The sequence below is a fragment of the Pseudorasbora parva genome, chromosome 4 (genome assembly GCF_024679245.1).
Source record: "Pseudorasbora parva isolate DD20220531a chromosome 4, ASM2467924v1, whole genome shotgun sequence".
Taxonomy (NCBI): Eukaryota; Metazoa; Chordata; class Actinopteri; order Cypriniformes; family Gobionidae; genus Pseudorasbora; species Pseudorasbora parva.
The window spans coordinates 40,083,447-40,105,334 of NC_090175.1; the positions used below are offsets into that span (position 1 = coordinate 40,083,447).

A 21,888-nucleotide genomic window follows, 5' to 3' on the forward strand; every position below is an offset into this window, starting at 1 on the left:
ATACACGATGTGATTGGCCCGACCAGAGTTTGGTTTATACAGCTCAGAAGTATATTGAGAGTTGCTAGATACTCACGGCAGATTAGATTTGCTGCCGCTAGGGTGCATCTAGATTTCTAGGTTAATATTGGACAGTATTATACTGTTTTACTCTTTTTTTAATCAAATAAATACACCAGTCCTTGGTGAGTATAAGAGACTTAAAGATAAAACAATAAAAATCTGACAGACCCCATGCTTTTGAATGGTAGTGTAGATGAATGCGATTTCTACATCTTTTGATTACATTTTAAAGTATTCTGAGGTCTGCCATGCAGTCTTAAAGCAGTCACCATCCTTGGAACTTTTTTATCTCATGGTATCATTCAAATCTAATAATCATAAGGTTCAAATCTAATAATGTAATCTCTTTATGATGTTTCAGAAAGATTGGAGTTTAATATCAAAAACATCAGTGAGCCATTGCATTCTTTACCAAAATGGTTTGCAGTGGTTGGCCTACATTAGAATTAGGTCTAAACTCTATCTCTGTCATGACTGGTATGGTAATAAATATGGCAATGTATTTGGTCTTGGTAGAATAGACCTGCTACACTGATGCTGCTGCTGTTGCTGCTGCATAGCAAGTATGGAGACTTGTTACTGCATACATTCACAGACATTGCTGTGAGCATGTAAGACATGTGGCATCGTGAGAAGTATAGCACCAAAGTGTGGGTTGCTTCACAAATCGAATCCAGGCAGAGATCACTGGTTTCTTTTTAATCATCAACTTAAAACTCCAAAACTTACAACAGAAAAAACTCTTCCAACTTCTCTCTATACTTTCTAACAAAAAAAGCCAGTCTCATTGTTCCCAGCTCATTAAAAGCCTTTCTCCTTCACTCGTAACAGCTGTGCCTCCACCAATGAGGAACCTGGTAACTGTAGTCCAGGACCAGGTGGCCATCTTGTTTTGTAGTCACCATACTGCAGCCATCTAGACGGCACATGGCTTCCCTCTATGACACCTTCTCGCAGCTTTTCCCAGTTGTTGTAAAATACAAGTATGGAGCACAGTTGTGCAACAACAAAAAGAAGAATATTGTATTGCACTGTTGCACAGGGTAATGGGAGAAATAGACAACACAAGCTATATATATATATACGTGCTGTTGAGTGAGAAAACAAGCTGTTGCATAGGAAGATATAAATATATCTGTACATATGAATAGACATAGACAGTAGACGGATGAGATAGGACTCTAGTGGACTATGCTTTATGTATATGGGTAACCTTAACGAATGGCTATAGTATAACTATAACTATAGTAGACTATGCTATGTGTGCCTGGGCTTTTGTGCCAAATGGCTTAACTCTAGTTGACTATGCTATGTGTGCCTGGGCTTTTGTGCCGAATGGCTTAACTCTAGTTGACTATGCTATGTGTGCCTGGGCTACTATGCTGAATGGCTACGCTCTAGTGGCCTATAACTATTTCCATTTTTCCACTACATGGTACGGTTCAGTACGGCTCGCTTTAACACATTTCCATGGCATGGTTTGGTACCATGAATGCTAACTCTAGAAATGCGAATGTGTTCTCATTATTAACAATTTATATACGTTGCAAGTTGATAAATATAAGAAACCCAGCAACCACCTGAGCAAGAATCATAATTAAATAATTTGATGAATCCTTACGCCGCATTCACACGGGGCGTAGGCGTTAACGCTTGACGGAGGGCGTGGCTGAAGCTGGGTGCTGACGCGATCGTCATAGTGATAACAGCCAATCACATTAACTTGCCGCTTGGACCAAAACACAACACAAAAAAGCGCCTTTTTTGGTTGTATGTGCGAGTGTGATTGCCCGTGTAGTTGTTGTCAGCGCACTGCACAGGTGCACGAAGCTGTTAAGTACATTAAATCCCGAAAAAGCGCCGACAGCGGGAAGAATATCACGTAGTGGTTCAGGAGCTGCGTCTGGATTTTTAACGGTCTATGGTCTGGATGGTTCACGGAGCAGTAATGAACGCAATTGGCTAGCATCTGCTGGCGATCTGATTGGATGACGCCTGCGCTGGCGCTTGAAAAGTTGAGAATTCTTCAAATTCTGCCGCTTGCAACGCGAGTGAAGCGCCGCGACGGAACCCACAATTCAGTTCGGCAACGGATGATGTCACCCATTCAAAGTAAATGGGAAGCGTTAACGCCTACGCCCCGTGTGAATGCGGCGTTAGACTCTTGATAAGTAAAAAGCTGCTGAAACAATAACAAAAGACGGGTGTTCTCTGATGCTGTGTGCAGCTGAAATCAACCACACACAAGTATAGCTAATGAAAACATTGCCTTTGGAAATAAATGAATGCATCATTAGAGTTATGCAGCTAAACATGGAAACCCCATGCTTAAAGTGCTTATTTCACTTTAACCTTTTTTTTTTCTGTAGCTTAGTATCTTCACAGCAATTACATACAATAGACAGCTTGCTGCTGCATAAACGCAATTGCGTAAAGCTGCAGCTTATATCCTTAAAGGAACTGTATGTAAGAAATGTATTTCAATTAATCATAAAATGGCCCTGATATCAGACATTAAGAAACCATGGTTATTTCAAATACTTTTATCATTTACAACAGTAGTCCGGCCAGAATATTGTCATTTAAAAGTTGTTGTTGCAGCCCTCAACTGATGTTGATGTTTTGGCCTGAAGCTCCTCCCTCCACCTATCTACTAATCACAAAGTCAGTAGTCATTCGGCATTGGAGGGGAGGCGAATACACCGCTCAGCAGTCATTTGAAAGTAATTGCAGTACCAGCTTTGGCCACAATCTTACATACACTTCCTTTAAAGGGGTACTTCAGCGCTGGGAAGATGAATCTGTATTTAAACTGGGTCATCAATGTAGTAGAAATGTGATATTATTTTTGAATTTGGTGCCTTCTGGACTGAGAAGACAGAAAGTGTATTTTGTCTCATGGGGATGAAAGACTACAATTCCCAGAATGCTTTGCTGCCCTGAGAGGGCATTCCCAAAGCCACCAACTTGATTACTGTGACTGAGTTGGAGAAGACACTACAATTAAAAACTGAACGTGTCTGTTCAATATAATGAGTGAGTCACAGCGCAAGTGTCACAGCACTGAGCACTAACTGCAGGAGTCGGATTACATTTAAAGTCATGAGCTGATGAGCTCTCATGATGAGAGCTGAGGTAATCGCGACCACACTCGCGGCATACATTCACAACTAGAGTTCAGTCTGGCGTGTTTTAGTTCATGCGTTTGCAAGCTTAAGTTTCATAGAAATTAATTTGAGAAGTTGAAAAGACTTACATTGCTCACCATAGGTCCGTTTAAATGAGTGCCTGTAGCTGCACTGAGTTTTGAGTGTGATCTCCCATCCCCCATGCGCGGGTTCAAAACATGCGGAAATGGCTCCCTCTGCTAAATGGACTGCATTTATATATATGGACTGCATTTATATAGCGCTTTTATCCAAAGCGCTTTACATTTTGCCTCACATTCACCCATTCACACACCGACGGCGATGTCAGCCATGTAAGGCGCCATCCAGCTCGTCGGGAGCAGCTGGGGTTAGGTGTCTTGCTCATGGACACTTCGACACTTGGTCAGGTGGAACCGGGGATTGAACCACCAACCTTCTGGTTTGTAGACAACCTACATGAACCACTGAGCCACTGCCGCCCCTTTAATGTTGGGGCGGCAGTGGCTCAGTGGTTCATGTAGGTTGAACCACTGAGCCACTCTGCTGGCTGTAGTCTTTAGCCTTTGGCCAAACATTCCTCCTATGATGGAAATATCGTCAATTTGCATCATAGGAGGAATTTTTCCAGAAATAAAATGCATAAATCTCTTGTCTCAGGGGGATATGAGGGGGAAAGCACATTTATTTGAATATACTTTAGGGTTTCGACTGATACAAAGCCATATGCTAATCGCTGAAGTAACCCTTTAATAAATCACTCCAATGTAGATAACAATGTGATCGCTACCAATTGAGTTAAAGGAACACGCCAACTTTTTAGGATTAGCTTATTAACTGTATCCCCCAGAATTTACCACATAAATCACTATAACTCAGACAAACAAACAGATTTGCTGTCTTACAATGACAGCTGTCAGTGTGAAAACGGACACAAAATGTAGCGTATACCCCGTCTTAATGATGACCAAACCTTACTGATGGTTTATCAAGTTTATTACATAATTTTTTACTCCAAAAAAATCACCCTTAGAGCTGAACAAAGCATGCGCATTAAAGTCTCATACACAAACTCTCTCTCTCTCTCTCCTTTTCCCCCCCACCCCCCTTTAAACATATTTAAACACAAATATCAATATCAAAACATTTTTACAAAAGCAACACGATATATGAAGAATATGAGAGGAAGCCTCATTACAATCGCAGATTGTTTATGTGTTTTTTATTTAACTTACACTGTTACGTGATGTGAGAACAGTTAGTTACCTATCACTAACTTTAATCGTAATGAGATTATGACAATAACAACAAATTGTAGCAGAAACACTATCAAACCGATATAGAGCATCAGATTTTCCAATGTGTCTCTATGGTGCTGAATCCTAAAGATTTCCAAGTTCTGGTGCCCGTGCAACTGTTGCTCAACTGCTTATTGGCTCATCTGCATTCGAGGAGAGGGGCTTACCGATAGGTCAATTAGATAAGTCCATACATACCATTTTCATCTCTTTTCAACCCACCACTAGCCTAGCTTAGCACATGGACTGGAGTTAAATGGCTCCATCTAGCCTACTGCTCAAAAAGTGACAAAATAAAGGCAACATTTTCCTATTTACATGTTGTGATGTGTATAGTTACATTGTGTACTAAGACAGAAGACACAATTAATGCGTTATAATCAAGGAAATTTGCTGCCATACCATGGGTGCAGCTGCGCAGTGATATAATGCAACGCCTGAAAATAGGCTAACTTCCCTCAACATAAACAACATGAAAACCTGCTTACACAGAAAGCGTGCTGGGGACTATTTTCAGGCGTTGCATTATATTACTGTCCCGCTGCACCCATGGTACGGGCAGCAAAGTTCATTGATTATTACACAGGAATGAGAGAATAGTTCCCAGCCATATCGGTCTAGAAAATCGCAACTTTTTATTTTCCGTCTGTCTTAATACACAATGTAACTATACACATCAATGTACACATGTAAATAGCAACATGTTAGCGTTATTTTGTGACTTATTAGCAGTAAGATGAGACGTGTATGGACTTATCTAACTCTGGGGGACACGGTGAATAAGCTAAAGTCCCAAAAAGTTGCCGTGTTCCTTTAAGGACATACCAGCCTGCAGCCCTGCACCATCTAGAATGTCATGCCAGAACTTGGTGTTTTTATTGTAAATATATTTTGTACATAGGATGATATTGATATTATATTATATTATATTATAGATAAATATGAAGAAAAATGTGTATACTAATAGAACATAGGCCTAATGTTAAATGTAAAATGTGTCAAATGTTCAATTACAACTTTTTTCAGTGTTTTTTTCCTCCATTTTAGTGATTTTTCTGTCAAATGAGTTTACTCATTTCACATATACTGTATGAAATGCACCTCTTGCAATGTGCCCTTGTTACATTGCCTCTGCTAAAAAAAAAATCTGTTGAAATTTTATCTGTTTCTTCTCACATTCACATTTATCATTTTAAAAGTTTTCCAGTTTATAATTATCTTGTTGTTTTTCAGTTCCTTTATTCTATTTATTTATTCTGCTCTGATATTTAACTGCAGCATATTTAGATAGCAGAATGTTAGAATCCATGGCTATTTGCTCAAGTTGAAAGAGTCTTTGTGGCAGATGAGAGAATATGCTACATCTTTGCTTTGCTGTGTGTGTGTGTGTGTGTGAGAGAGAGAGAGAGAGAGAGAGAGAGAGAAAGCAAGAGCGCCTTCGGGTGAGAACAGCCTCTCTCTCTCTCTCTCTCTCTCTCTCTCTCTCTCTCTCTCTCTCTCTCTCTCTCTCTCTCTCTCTCTCTCTCTCTCTCTCTCTCTCTCTCTCTCTCTCTCTCTCTCTCTCGCATTCTCTCTGTTTCTCATCTGCTACTGCTGCTCCACATGTACCCAGGACTAATGAACCTTGCATTGTGTGTGTGTGTGAGTCTGTGTCTGTCCTCTCTTTACATACTCTCTCTCACACACACATATACATCTGTTCTAAACTTAGGAAACCCTAGGTATGTATTTACATAAATTCCCTTTTTTTCAGGTTGTCTGTTACTCTGTCTTGCCCTCTGGATCTTACACTCTTTCCTATGGACACCCAGCTCTGCAAGATGCAGTTAGAGAGCTGTAAGTGAAATAAACACACACATTGGCACTCCTGCAGTATAATGAAACTGCTACATTTCTCTTTTTTTTACGTGATGGAAATAAAGATGAGAATGAGGTAAAACAGCCATCTTAATGTGGTGTGTTTCTGTGTGTGTGCATAGTTGGCTACACCACAAAGGACCTGGTGTTTATGTGGCAGTCTGGAGACCCTGTTCAGATGGATGAGATTGCTTTGCCACAGTTTGATGTAAAGCAAGAGGACATCAAGTATGGAAATTGCACAAAGTTCTACTCAGGAACAGGTATGGATTGACATAAATATACTCTCATATTTGCATATTGAAAGAGGGCAACACAGAAAGGACATAGTGTTCAGAAAGGCAACAACTCAAGAACAGCATGCACACACACACACACACACACACACACGCAAGGGAGAAATTGCTGAGCTCATACCTCTTTTACACTCCTAATTCAGACTCAAATGAATCAATACCTCTGAGATTGGTAGCTTGGCAGAATGACCGCCGCATCAGAGCCAGAGTCTTACTGTAGCATTAAACTCTTGGAATAATCACTTCATAATACAGCTTCTCTTTTTTAATGAATGTATAGTTATAAAGTGTCTTTTTAAATGTTAAATGTTGCAAGCACCTTCTATCTTCTCATCAATCTCTGAACACTGATCCATTTCTTTGTTTTGCTCTGTATGTTCCCATGCCCTGGATTATATGGAATAACATACTACCATACCACTCTATGTCTACAAGTATGCAGTATGTGAATTGTCTGTATGCAGGGGGTACCCAGAAGATATTTGCAATCTATCTAACGAATATAGCTCAGTAAGAGTGTGTATAAACCTCATTCTTCTGGCCTCAAGATACGTGCTAGCGACTGACTGGCTGCAGTGTTTAGCATCCTTGTTAACATGCCCGCCTCCCACGGAGACCTCTGTTTGAATCCTGACCCTATGAACCTCCCCCACTGGTTTGAGTCGGACAGGTTATATATAACCATGCCCTATATTTCTTAACTTTTTTGCTTAAATGACTGTTAATTCAATTTGAAAAAAGTTCAACTCATATCAGACTCTTTGACAACTGACTATTTTTCACTTAAAGGGATAGTTCACCCAAAAATTTAAATTTGATGTTTATCTGCTTACCCCCAAGGCATCCAAGATGTAGGTGTGTTTGTTTCTTCAGACACAAAATGAAGATTTTTAACTCCAACCATTGCTTGTATATTGCATGTCAATGGGGTGTTTTCTATGAGAGTCACTATGAGAGTAATTAATAATTAGTTACATTTATATAGTGCTTTTCAAGGCACTTAAAGCACTTTATAAATAAGGAGGAATCTTCTCAACCACCACCAATGTGCAGCATCCACCTGGATGATGTATAAAAAACACATACATACAAATCCATATTAAACCCTGCGGCTCGTGGCGAGTCTGGTGACAGATTGATGTCATAAGACACGAAACGATCGGTTTCTGCAAGATACCGTATTTGTGTTATTTTTTTTAACCTAATATCACATGAATCTCATCTAGTATTCCCATTGCCATTACTTCAAGCGAAGAATGTCAAAAACCCAGTCTGATCATATATATATATATATATATATATATATATATATATATATATATATATATATATATATATATATATATATATATATATATATATATATATTAGGGGTGTAACGGTACAACAATTTGGTGGTTCGGTACGTACCTCGGTTTTGAAGTCCCGGTTCGGTACAATTTCGGTACAGCAGTTTTACAAAATTGCTTTTTATTTATTTTTATTCAACAGTGGTATGTATACTGAAAAAAAGTGTCTGTCCTTAAATTAATTCAATTATAACTAAAAGGTTCTTAAAGATAATGCTACAAACTTTATAGGGAGTCCTTACATAGGCTACACATTGTAATATTAAAGGTTAACAACAGAGCCCAACTTTTAGCCTTAATTCATTTATTTATTTTTAGATATAATAATCAGCACTCACATGAGGCAGTTTTTGCATTAACTTCTAAATCTAATTATATATGGGGGTTTTTCTCCAATTCGTTGTTGAAATATGATTTATACAGGGCTGTCAAATCATGACAGATTTATTTAAACATGCTTTAAATAAACAAGACATCACTAACAGGTTAAGTAGAATATAATGAATATATAGGCTAATATAGTGCATATGAACTAACAGCTGTGGGGTGGACAATGAATGACTTGCCTAAGTAGGTAAATGTGATGCTACGGGACATTGTTCTCAAGTTGTTTTCTTTCCGTGGTTGAAACACTGATTGAGCGATTACACAACAAAGTTGTAATGTATCCTCAACATACCTTAAGAGATATTAGTTCATGTTTATTCTTTAGGAAGAGATGATCGCGTTCACTCGCGCGCCGCCGCCGTTTGAACTGAACCGTACTATACTGTGATTAGTCACATCACATTAGAGAGCGTCAAAACAGCATTTATCGTTTGAATTTTGTGATGAAATACTAATACTGAATACCTAATATGTTACGCTCGGATTTAAGTATGTTCGGCGCTTAAAACAAGCCGACTGTTAACTGTTAAAGATTGCATTCGTACAGTTCGGTTCACAGTACCGAAAAGGTTCAGTACAAATACGTGTACCTTTACACCCTATAAATATAATTTCTCATTCACGGATAAGTCGAATGAGGCATCTATGTAACTATATATCTGTGATCGCGCTGGGTTTTTGGCCTTACTTTACGGAAGGAATGGCATTGTGAATACTAGATGAAATTCATCTGATATGAGGTAAAAAAAAAACACACACACACAAATACTGAGCAATGGTTGGAGTTAAAAATCTTCATTTGTGTTCTACTGAAGAAACAAACACACCTAAACCTCGGATGCCCGGGGGTAAGCAGCTAAACATCAAATTTTCATTTTGGGGTGAACTATCCCTTTAAGACAACCAAATCGTATCATTATTGCTCAATGCCGCTTTCTGAGATTTGTCTCTCACTTACAACAAATCCAACCATTCTCTAAATCCCTTCATTTATTTCTTGCATCGTTTGCATCAGACATTTCAGACATTGAATTATATTTATGTTGATAATACTTTTATAAATAATACTTTTTGAGAGTCGCTTACTCTCACTTTTAGAAAAACTGATCAATATTTAATTATCTTAATAACAATACAATAGCGACCAATTTTTAAAACTTTATATTGATTTTAAAGTCACTGATATATGTTCTAGAAAACACAATAAATACAATATAGTTAAAAATTGCACTAAGGCATTATAGTAGCCTGACATGGTCATACTCAATTCTAATTAGAATATGAGTCTGAAACTGCTCCATTGGGCTGTGATTATGGGGCATTTCAACCGAAACAGGAAAGATCTCAATTGGACAGACCTACAACCAATCAGAGCAACGAAGCGACGCATTGTGTTAGTTGTCAAATGTCAACAGAGCTCAACTGCACTGTGTTGCCAAGTCTGTGTTTTTTTCCACGGGTTGTTTTCCATGTCCGCAGGTTGAAGCGACTATTATGTGATATACCAATGAGTGCGAATTTTAGCAGGCAAACTTGCCAAAATAACACATATTTTACCCCCAAACACCATTTTTTTCCGGAGAAGCTATTGTTTAGGGCTAGTAGAACTTTGGCGGGTTTTGTTGTAAAAACTTGGCAACCCTGTCTGCACACGCGCTGGAATAAGCGATCTTTGCCGGTGTTGTAAAAAAATAAAAGAATTTAATGATACACAGAGTACTTACCCAACATGATCATCATTTTTGAGAGAAATAGTGAAGGTGAATGCATATACAAACAAGCTCTCCGTTGAGGATTTAAAAAAAATAAAAATAATCCAAGCACCCATGATGACGTGCATGATTACGTTACTGTTTATCATCTGTTCGTCATCGTCTAAAGCCCGCCCTGATGATTTCATTGGTCTGAACAGTTTCTGTTCAGGGATAATTACTCCTCTATGGATCAAGGCCAGACCAAACCGCCCAACCTAAAAATGTTGTGTGCGGGGCTATTCAGCTGGCATCCAGGCTGGCATTATAGATGTATATTAAATAAATCAGTATTGAATTTTTGTAAAGATGCTTTGAAATAATGTGTATTGTGAAAAACGCTATACAAAAATACATTGAACGTGACTTGACATTCGCCAAAAAGTGCCATGTGCGACCATAGGCCATTGTGCAAAATACTGTATCTGGCACTTTCCTCAAACAAGTTACAAAGAGGGTCTGAAACTTTTTAGATAAATAAATAAATGAAAGGGGTGCTTTATTTTTTAAAATAAATGTTTAAAATATCAAGATTATTTACTTCTTACGAGTGGTAATGGAAGCCAAACAAAAAAATCCAAGATGTTGCCAATGCTTGAAATGTTTAGTATAGCATATTGCACACTGTTACACATACTACCTCTAGTACGTGTATACACTGTGCTGTGCAGTATATTGCACAGGGTATGCAAGTATTTCATTCTGAACATAGCCAATCTTTTGCTTTATTCACAAATCATATATATAATCTCATATTCTGCTGCACTCTGAGCCTGAGGCAGACTGGCAGAGATGTTAGTGATAATGATACTGTTAATGTTGCTATAGATTGTGCACAGCATGTTGGCCATGTAATGTGTGTAGTTATATTTGTGTGTGACAATCTTCTATGAATACCTTGCTTCAGCAGTTTAGGGTTTCCCAACCTTTTTTTTCTTACTGTATGTACCCCCACTGCCCTATCAGAAAGGTATCAATACCAAACCTGGAATGTGTTCCTTTTAACTCATTATACTGGATTTTTAGTAAAAGATACTTGGTGTTGTAAGTCTTTTTCACAGCCCTAATATATTTGAGCCTTTTTTATATCTTTCCTAGAACCCCATATAACCTGCTTAAGTACTCCTTGAAGATCTTACATGAATAGATAGAAATTTGGGAATTGAACATTTTTAATTGCACAAAAAGAGAAAGTGTCAGCAGTCCTGCTGTGCCTTGTGTGTGTGTGCACAGGCAAATAATAACCCTTTTTCCATGGCTGTACTGGATTGTGATCATCCGACTGCTGAACTATGCAGTTGTTTCTTGATCAAGATGTACTAAATCAATGACTATTACATCCCAATCAGCACCCCACAAACTCTTTGTTCTGATATTGTTAAAAAAAAAAAAACTCAAAGCAAAATTTCATATACATTTATTTGTTATGTAGCCACTAGACATGTAAAAAGAGTATAGTGTATAGTCAGCTGGCCATTATTGTAAAATCCTTTCAGTTTGATTAAAAAGAAAATAATTACAATATTCAAATAACACAACCCCTGTATACACACATTTGTACCTTTAACATAAAACTTTAGAAATATTGGAGTTTATTTTTCCTGGGGGAATCTATTGCATAATACAATTCACTTCTTATATAAGAGAACAGCATGAGCGTAACTCGCTAAGATCACACACATAGACAGCAGTACCTTCACACACGTATGTACAGTTTAAATGATCAAACACAGTTACACCACAAACAAGATGATGAAAAGAACATCAGTCTGTTCTTAATGATCTCTTCAACAATTTTACGGTAACATGGCCACATCAGCTAAAAGCTTTTTGTGCTACTTCAGAAAAATATTTTTTTTTTTCATAGTTTCATATTTTGATATTTGCAGCGACAATGGTAGCACAACATGTACAAATCAGAGTTTCTGCCCTGCGTTTCTAAATGTACTGTTATGTTCTTCATTTGTATGACTGATGGTACTGCTTTAAAATTAACTCTCTAAAGCTATTTAGAGTAATCAGGGGTGTGCGTGTTATCTATTGCAGATAGCTTATGAGTGTTTTTAGTAATGCTAATAAATCAGTGATATGTCAAATGATCCTAAATTTGTTTATCTGCATTCTGATCCTGTTGTAAACATAATCCATTTGAACCCACTGCACCATTGCTAAAGTTTATTTCCACTGTGAATATTTTTTGAGATGACAATAAATGTTAAAAGAAAACGTCTCAGTTTGTAAACTCCATTCCCTGATGGAGGGAACAAGGCGTGGTGTTGATGTGATGACGCTAAAGCCTAGTTCAGACTGCACGATTTTCAAACTCGTCGGGTCACTGCTCTATTCACACTGCATGACTATCTGGGGTATCATTCAGTCACTGCTGTGTTCACACTGCACGATGGTTTGACGACTGAGGAGTTCACACTGCATGACTGAACAAGAGGAAGAATCGCCGACAACTCTCTCTCCGGTGCGCAAACTACGTTTCCCAACTACATGTGCGATGTGACAAGTAAACAACGCGAGAACACACGTGCGTCAGACCGGAGTTCTCGCCTGAGACTTTGAATTGTTATTAAAAATGATAAACTGCACAAAGTTTGCTCCAAATTGTATGTGCGCTGATTTGTGGAGAAAAATAAAAAATATTATGGCGGAAGAAATTCCAAGAGGGAGGGATTTTGAGAGGGAGACACAAACAGAGGGAGCCAAGATTGTTCTGCAAAGACAGTTTGAGGTAAATAAACAATTTTGTAATGCTCTCTTGCTGTGGCTGGATGTGCAAAGGTTTGGCCTTTGTTTCTGTTTGATAGAATTGTAAATATATATATTAAAATACTTATATTCTGCTCTATAACTCCTCCCTGAACGCTGCCCTGTATCTCACTCTTTCATTGGCTGTCGGTCATCGCCAAAGTAATTTTAAGTCAGAACGCTGTTCACACAGCAGGAGTTTGAATCGCCGACAGGTCCAGATGTTTAGCATGCCAAATATCTCACCGGCATCGGCGACTCGTCTGCGATTTTCTCTGATCGCGTCTTTGGTTATTCACACTGCGTGATTGTCACTCGCGTGCACGAGCACCGATTTTGCCTATGATCTCGGGCATTTGTCAGCGATTTCACAAAACCTGCCGGCAACTCAAAATCGGGGCAAAATCGGGCAGTGTGAACTAGGCTTAAGGGGCGCACTTGGTAGCCCCAATACTTCAGAAAACGCCAATGAGAATTGGTTAGTGGAACTAGCATGCCACTCCCCCATCATACGGGTATAAATAAGTGGTCTGCATCCACTCATTCAGGTTTTTTCTGAGCAGCTGAGACATTGTCCCGGCTGTTTCAGTGTGCAGTGTAGAGATGTGGCAGGCGGAACACCACGTCTCAGTCCCGCCATCAAGAAATTTAAGTTATAACAGTAACTGTCAGTCACTTCGATTTGGTGTTGATATGATGACACTTAGGGTCCCTATACTAAGTCACAACTAGAAGTCCCTATAAGTCACAACTTTGATCTGAGTCACGAGAACTGGCGGTGCAGATGCTGGCAGGCTTTCACGTGCCATAATGACAAGTGCAGCTATGCTATCTTGCAACCATATGGGGTCACTGTTAGAGAACTACTACATACGGAGCACTAGCCAGATTACAAGGGTTCACCTAAAAAGGACATACCAAGAGTAATGTGCCTGGTAGGGAATTCCTCCTCCAAATTTGCCATTTGAGTGCTTTGGGATATAGGTTTCCTCATGTAAGCACTACACCCGACCAGTTGTCCAAGCTTTACCTGTTAGTACCCAGAACAAAACTGTTTCTACGTGAATGTTTAAAAAAAAATCTTGCAAAGGTGTTGGGTGTAGCCCAGCCAGCAGCTCTATAGATATCTGTCAATGACACACCTTTAGCCAGGACTGAAAAGGCTGCAATGCCTCTACCAATGCCTCAGGTAGAGTGAACTCTAATGAGCTCTAATGGACAAGGTACGGCTTAGGCTTGGCAAGCCAGACGATTATTAAGCCAATATTGTATATCTGTTGCACATGGCCCCCTACGGGTAAGTGTAGCTGCTGTGACTTACGTGAAGACATGAGGAGATTTGGACAATCTTTTACTGGTATCCCTGACCCTTGAAGGCAAATGGTAGAAATGGTCTGTGCTGTGGAAGGATCGAGACATGAATGAACACATCATTTAGGTCTATTGCTGTGAACCAATCTTGATGGCGGAAATGTCTGCATGTGTCTCATGTGAGCATCTTGAATAGGAGCCTGTGAAAGGCCCGATTTGGTACTCATAGGTCTAAGATTGGTTACAACATCTTTCTTGGGCATGATGGAGTTATGGCCTTTCATCTCAGCTGGATTAACAATCTCTATAACGTCCTTTTTTAAAAGGACTGCGATCTCTTCCCGCAGGACAGCAGTGCTCTCACCTCGCATTGAGTAGAGCACACCACTATACCTGGTGGACCCCTGGCAAATTGAATCGCATAGACTCTGCACAAGAGGCACCAATGGAACAACATCAGGTGTACCCAGGGTTGGGAGGCTTGTGGAAAGGTTCTGCCACATTGAAAGGCCCAGCATCCCAAAGAAACTGTGATACCCCAAATGAGAAGCCAGTTGCATCGTTGTTCTTTTTTTTTGGACACAACGTTGCACTCCCCCTGGAATTCCGCCAGACGCAAAATGCAAGACAAGGAATGTGAAGTCTGCGGGGATTTTCCCAGTGAGGAAACTCAGATGGTTGCCCTCTAATCACCCTGAGTGCACAAGGACTGTGATAGGAGCGGCTGAAGTGACTCCTTTTATTAGAAAAAGTGAGTAACAATTAAAACGTTGGCATGGTCACATTCTCACTGTGAAAACATAAAAAATCCACAAGCATGCGTCTCAGCATGTGTGTTCCTCAACATGCGAGACCACGATTGCGCATCTCCAATGACGAAAGATATGGACTGCACCCAGGAACACACTTTAAAAAGACGCTCTCTGTCCGATGCGCTTGCTCTTTTAGAGAAATTTGCTCTTTTATAAAGAAACTCTCTTGTTAGAGGATATTATCTTTTGGAAATGTCTCTTTTCCCAGTTGCTCTTTAAAGTGCCCAGGGGAAACTCTCTTGTATTAATCTGTGTGTATAGGAGAGAGCCGTTGAAATGTGGTATAACAATCCTATGCTTTGAAGCTTCGATGCAGAGGTGAATGGAGAGAGAAGCACAGACCGAAGAATGGTTCCGAAGAACAAATGTGAAGGAGTGGATGCACGGCACTCCTTTATACCTATATGATAGGGGAGTGAAATGCAAATTTCGCTTGCCCATTCTCGTTGACCTTTTCTAAAGTAGTTAAGTTCTAAAGTACCTTTTTCAGATGTGTTTGGAGTCTCCCAAGTGTGAGTGTGACTCCTAGTGTTACCACATCCCCATCAAAGTGATTGACATATAGGGAAATATGCGGGATAACATTGGGAAGAGCTTTTGACAACATTCTGGATACTAGTGTATCGTATGGTGGTTAATTCATATTCCAACATCAGAGTTGAGAAATGCACCTGGCAGTTTCAGTTATACACCTTGTATAATATATAACGATAATGGTATGAGGCTGTTTTTCAAGGGTTGGGCTAGGCCCCTTACTTCTAGTGAAGGGAAATGTTATTGCTTCAGCATACCAAGACGTTTTGGACAAATGTCTATTTGCTATGCCAGCCTTTCTCAAAGTGGGTGCCGCAGCACACTGGGGGGCCTCCTGAGTGGGTTCCCCAGCACACTGGGGGGCCTCCTTTATATATATATATAAAATATATATATATATATATTTTATATATGAAATTTCAGGTTTTTTTTTTTTTAGCCTATGTAATTTTTTTGGCGGCACCCCTGTCTGATATTTCATATATAAAATATATTTGAATTTACATAAATACATACTTCTTCTTTTTAACCCTTTCGCACGTACGATCACACATTCACACATGTGATTAGAATGGTCAGTGCTTCACGTTCATTCAAATGTGCTTTCGTGTTGGCTTGCACTGAGCCAGAGACAGGCGCGCTCAGAGCTGTCATATATCACAACTTTTCAGTGTTTTCAGCCACATAATGTTTATTTTAGGTTTCATACATATACGTACTAAACAATACATTTAGAGTTTGTAAAATACACAATGATGAAAAATGAAGAGGCAATAATAATCCTTTCCATTATAATTAGTTTTATTCATATCAGATACACATTGTGTAAGTAACTTTAAAGTTTGCTCTATTCTTCTCCCAGTTCACCTGCCACTTACTTTTATGTATTTTGGGAGAAGTGGATGAATTTACGTCTTGTAAATCCAACAGATCCGATTTTCTGAACTGCGCCTGCGGCGGCGATGGCGGTGCCCATCGTGCATACAGATCAACTAACGCGATCGTTATAAAGGTGTTTAAACATTTATAACGATGAATAAACATTTATAACGATGAATGCCTGAATTATCTGATAATGATGAATTACTTTGCAAACCTAATTACTTAGGTGCTATAAAGTTGCTATAAAGTTGTTATTATTATTGTTATTTACAGTTCGTATTATGCTCTGTTCATTACTGTCCTGTCTAAATAAAAAGGACATTTGCATTTAAATTTGGGTTATACAGTGTTTTTAAATTATATTTTAAACTGGGGTGCCTTGAAATTTTATGAACTTTTGAAAGGTGCCCTGACTGAAAAAAGTTTGAGAAAGGCTGTGCTATGCTTTCAACTTTGTGGGAACAGTTTGGGGAAAGCCCTTTCTATTCCATCATGACTATACCCCAGTCCATAAAGGTCCATAAGGACATGGAAACGTTTATCGTGGATGAACTTGACTGGCCTGCAGAGAGCCCTGACCTTAACCCCTTCAAATACATTTGGGATGATCTGAAACAGAGATAGCAAGCCAGGCCTATTCGTCCAACATCAGTGCCTGATCTCACAAATACTTTACTGATGAATGGACAGAAGTTCCACAGTTTAGAGTTTCTCTCTAAAATTTTGTGGAAAGCCTTCCCAGAGGATTGGATGCCGCTATAGCACCATATAAATGTCAATGTATTTAGAATTAGATGTCATTACAGTTCCTATTGTTGTAATAGTCTGGTGTCCCAATGGTGTCCCAATACTTTAGCCATGGGAACATATTTGATCATGGGGCAAGGCTTGATATTGCGGGGTGGTGCTGTAGTGTTTCCTAGAAATCTAGACCCACCCTAGCAGCAGTAAATCTAATCTACCACGAGTGTAGTCTAGCAACTTTCAATAGACTTCTGAGCTGGAAAAACCAAACTCTGGTCAGGCCAATCACATCGTGCATAGAGTCGGTGGGCAGGCTTAAGTTGAGAATTTTAAACAAAATCGGGTTACACTTTATTAAGGTGTCATTGTTACAGTGTAATTATATATATTTAAGTGCTGAGTTATATTTAGTAATTACATGTACTTACTTTATGTGTAGGGTAGGATTGGTGTTTGGTGTAGGGTTAGTTCCATGTAATTATGCATAATTTACTGTTATTACTATGTTAATTAAATGTAATATATTTAACAAGGACAATGTAAAATAAAGTGTTACCCAAAATCCTAAAATTAAACAGCTTGAACAACACTTAAAGATGAACATACAAATGAATGAGGACAGAGTTATGTGAAAATATGTTAGAATGCCTAATTAAATAATAAAAACACTGCATATTTCACTATAAGGCTATACTCAAATGTAGTTTGGCACTCAGGAAATAGGATTTACACTGAAAGCAAAAACTTTCAAAGCAAAAGAGTAAGACAGGCATTTGAATGAGGAAAAAATGCAAGGTCTTGAGACAAGGTCTTGAGACACAAAGGGCCCTATCTTGCACTCAGCGCAATTGACTTTGTACACCGACGCATGTGTCATTCCTATTTTGCACCCGCGCAAAGCGCGCTTTTCCCTCCACAGAAGCACGTCGCTAAACTAGTGAATGAACTTGCGCTCCCTGGGCGGTTCAGCGCAAAAAAGGAGGCGTGTTCCGGCGCAAACAAACCCTGGTGCTATTTTGCTGTTCCATTAAACAATTGGCCACTGACCATAAAAAACCTAGTCTAAAGTCAGTGGCGCGTTGCGCGTTGTTCATTATGCTATTTTAAGGGCGCATGCTTGACCATAATGTATAACGTGCACAACGCGGATACACTTTGCTCATGTAATCTACACAGATGCAACAGTTATTTTTGCAAATCATAAATTGTTACACTAAAAAAATATTAACACATGAGATGACAGAAATCATTGTGGTGTGCCACGAAGATGTGAAAAAATAGGCATAAATCTAGCTTACAAATTATTCAGGCTGATTGTAGTAATTAAGGATCAGACCTGTTTGCCCAATAGTGGCAAGACATACATGTATATAAGGACGTCTGACAAACTGGTTTGTCCGTCAAGAACCATGAAAAAAAATCGACTGAAAAACTGAAAAAACTGTTTAACCGACGCTATTTTGGGTGGGTTTCTCCCTTTCCCATACAACACAACTTCTCTGTCTTTCACTGCTCTTACAAGAACATCAGTCTCCTCGGCTGTGAATCGCTCCTGGCGTGCGCCTGGTAAATACGCCATAATAATAGCAATCCATAATGGAACTTGCGCACCTGCTTTTAAAGGGAATGTTGGATGCCACTCTGATTGGTTTATTCACGTTACGCCCAAACCACACCTATGAATAATGAAGCTACTTTAGACCAACCCATTTTAGATTTGCACCAGGCACAAGAGCCATTTATCCCGCCGGGAAAATAGCAACAGCGCCGAGACCCACCCACAAAGTTACTTGCGCTTCACGCTTTGACACTTGCGTTTCAGATCATTAAAATAGGGCCCACGGTCTTGAGCTGAACTTATTTTAACTTGAACAACGTGCTTTTGAACACTGTGTTATGTGCAAGATGCTGCAAAAGACATGAGATGCGAGTGCAGTTAAACATGTTCATCTAGTGCATTTACATAGAAAAACTATGGAAAAGTAGTATTGTGAAATGGAACGCATTCTATGTGAATGCCCCCTAATGCCATTGCTTTAAAGGTGGGGTAAGTGCTATCTGGTGACCGTTGTTGGCATTTCAAATCACCAAAATAAACACGCCCCTACCCCCAAAAGGGTCTCGGCCCTATTTTGCTAGCACCGCCCCACACATACGTAAACCCAGAGGCATCGGCTGTGGCAGAATCTAATCCAGGTCGAATATTCAATGAAAAAGTCATCCCCTCTATAACAAAAACACAAACCGTTCTTGTGAACAACTCGATAGTACACGAGCAAGACAGTCCAACTAACGAACATATTACAATTATGACAAGATTAGAATTACAGCAATCACAAAAACACACACAAACCGTTCTCATGAACAACTCGATAGTACACAAGCAGACAGTCCAGCTAACTACATATTACAATTATGACAAGATTAGAGTTATAGCGATCACAAAATCACAAACTGTTCTCATGAACAACTCTATAGCACTAGCCGACAGTCCAACTAACGACATATTACAATTATGACAAGATTAGAGATAGCATCAAACTGTTCTCATGATCAACTCTATAGAACACAAGCACGACAGTCCAGCTAACGACATATTACAATTATGACTGGATAAGGGTTATATAGATCATGAAAAGAGTAAACAAACATATATTAGGAGTATATTATCTTACTTGTCGGAGACATTGTGTGAGCTGATGCTTGAAACAGACACTGAGGGGTTTTAGATGCTCCATACGGTGTGGAAATGAACGGATCTTTATCATCGCTGAAGTGAGCCACAATACGATCGCAAATGGACTAACAAGCGAACATGACACACGAGCATAGTCAAGCACCATATATTAGTTCTCGGCTAATGTCCGTCATGTGTGACTCGTGTGTTTTGAATAATGAAGTGCACAGAAGGAAAGCGAGCGCTCTTCTCACCATCAATAGTAGGCACGCCCCATACCTGCTGATTGGCTACAAGTTTGTTATTCCACTCGGCCCATGTCCTTTTTCTAAAACGGTTTTGAAATTACTTACCCCACCTTTAATAAAGCTTTAATGCTTTAATAACCCATATGTTTTGTTTTTCACAGATGTCGGTGTGAACATAAATATTAAATTAATTCTGAGAGCTGCTGGACCTCAATCAGTGTAGTCATGTCATTCACTCCATGCCAAGTCATAAAACCATATTCGACAACATATACAAATTAAAGGAAGTGTATATAAGATTGTGGCCAAAACTGGTACTGCAGTTACTATCCCCACTCCCCCTCCCCCCTGGCTCGAGGTTGCCAGATAGGCTGCAGGATCCAGAAGGAACGTTTGTAGCTGCAGCTGTGGTAACTAGAGCAGATCTGGCAACCCGGATGCAGAAACACTACTGAGTATGACTATCACTACATGACTATGACTATGACTTCATGATTGGTCGATAGGTGGAGGGTGGAGCTTCAGGCCAAAACACATGTCAACATCAACAACTTTTAAATGACAATATCCTGGCCGGACTACTGTTGTCAGTGATATAAGTATTTGAAATTAACGTGATTTCTTAATGTCTAGTGACATTTCAGGGCCATTTTATGATTAATTGAAATACATTTCTTGTATACAGTTCCTTTAAATAATCTTTTGAAAAAGTAAGTAATTTTATGATTAAATGTGGAAAATTAAAAACATTTTGAAAAGCAACTTTATTTTAAGTCGTGCCATCTTAAATTCCCATGTGGTGAAACAGCTGTTGGCTGGGGGTGCTGCAGCTAGTTCCTGGCCAATCTAAATATGCCCAATGATTACTAAAGCTGCTGCAAATTATTCATCATCATTATTTATCATCATATACTTACAATAACACAGTTACATCACAAACAAGACAATACAAAGAACACCAGTCTGGTCTTAGTGTTCTCTAACTATTTTTTGGTAATATGGTCACATATCATATAATATGGTAATATGGTCATAAATATCATATTTTTCATAGTTTTATATTTTTTACATGTTCACAGTGATGATGGTATAACCACATGATGTACTGTACAAGTTAGAGGTTCAGCCCTGCTTTTCAAAATGCAATGTTCTGTTCTGCATTTGTATGACTGATGATACTGCTTTAAAATGAACACTAGAGATTGAGTGTCTGTGTTATGTATTACATAATGTATAATACTTGAAACTGGTAATGAATGTCTTTAGTAATGCTAATAAATCACATCAATCTGTCATATATAATTCTACAACATATCTGATGCTGTTGCAAACATAATCCATTTGAATAATAATCCAAGTTTCCAATGTGAATATTTTTTTGAGGCGACTATAAAGGTTAAAAGAATAACTCATGGGAACATTGGGAAAAGCTTGTGACAACATTCTGGATAGTGTATCGTGGTGGTTAATTCATTGTTCCAACTTCAGAGTGTTGAGAAATGCACCTGGCAGTTTCAGTAATGCACTTGGCAAAACCCCTTATTTTTTCCTATTGAAATGTGGCCCGCTCAGAGCTCTGACCTCAACCCCATCAACACATTTGGGATGAACTGGATTGGAGATTGCAAGCAAGGCCTTCTCATCCAACATCAGTGTCTGACCTCACAAATACTCTACTAGATGAATGGGCAAAAATTCTCTCAGAAACACTAAAAAATATTGTGAAAAGCCTTCCCAGAAGCCATATTCTAAACTCCATATCTATGTCTATGTACT

At 39.0% G+C, this 21,888-nt stretch overlaps 1 protein-coding gene across 3 annotated transcripts in view; it reads left to right on the forward strand.

Annotated features, from left to right (window-relative positions):
* The window catches only part of glrba (glycine receptor, beta a), a 44,587-nt gene that overhangs the window by 10,722 nt on the left and 11,977 nt on the right, over positions 1 to 21,888 (forward strand). For all 3 annotated transcript variants that reach the window (XM_067441754.1, XM_067441755.1, XM_067441753.1), the window contains 2 exons: positions 6,261 to 6,343; positions 6,487 to 6,627. In XM_067441754.1, coding sequence (XP_067297855.1) covers positions 6,261 to 6,343; positions 6,487 to 6,627 — 224 coding nt within the window. The remainder of the gene's footprint in view (positions 1 to 6,260; positions 6,344 to 6,486; positions 6,628 to 21,888) is intronic.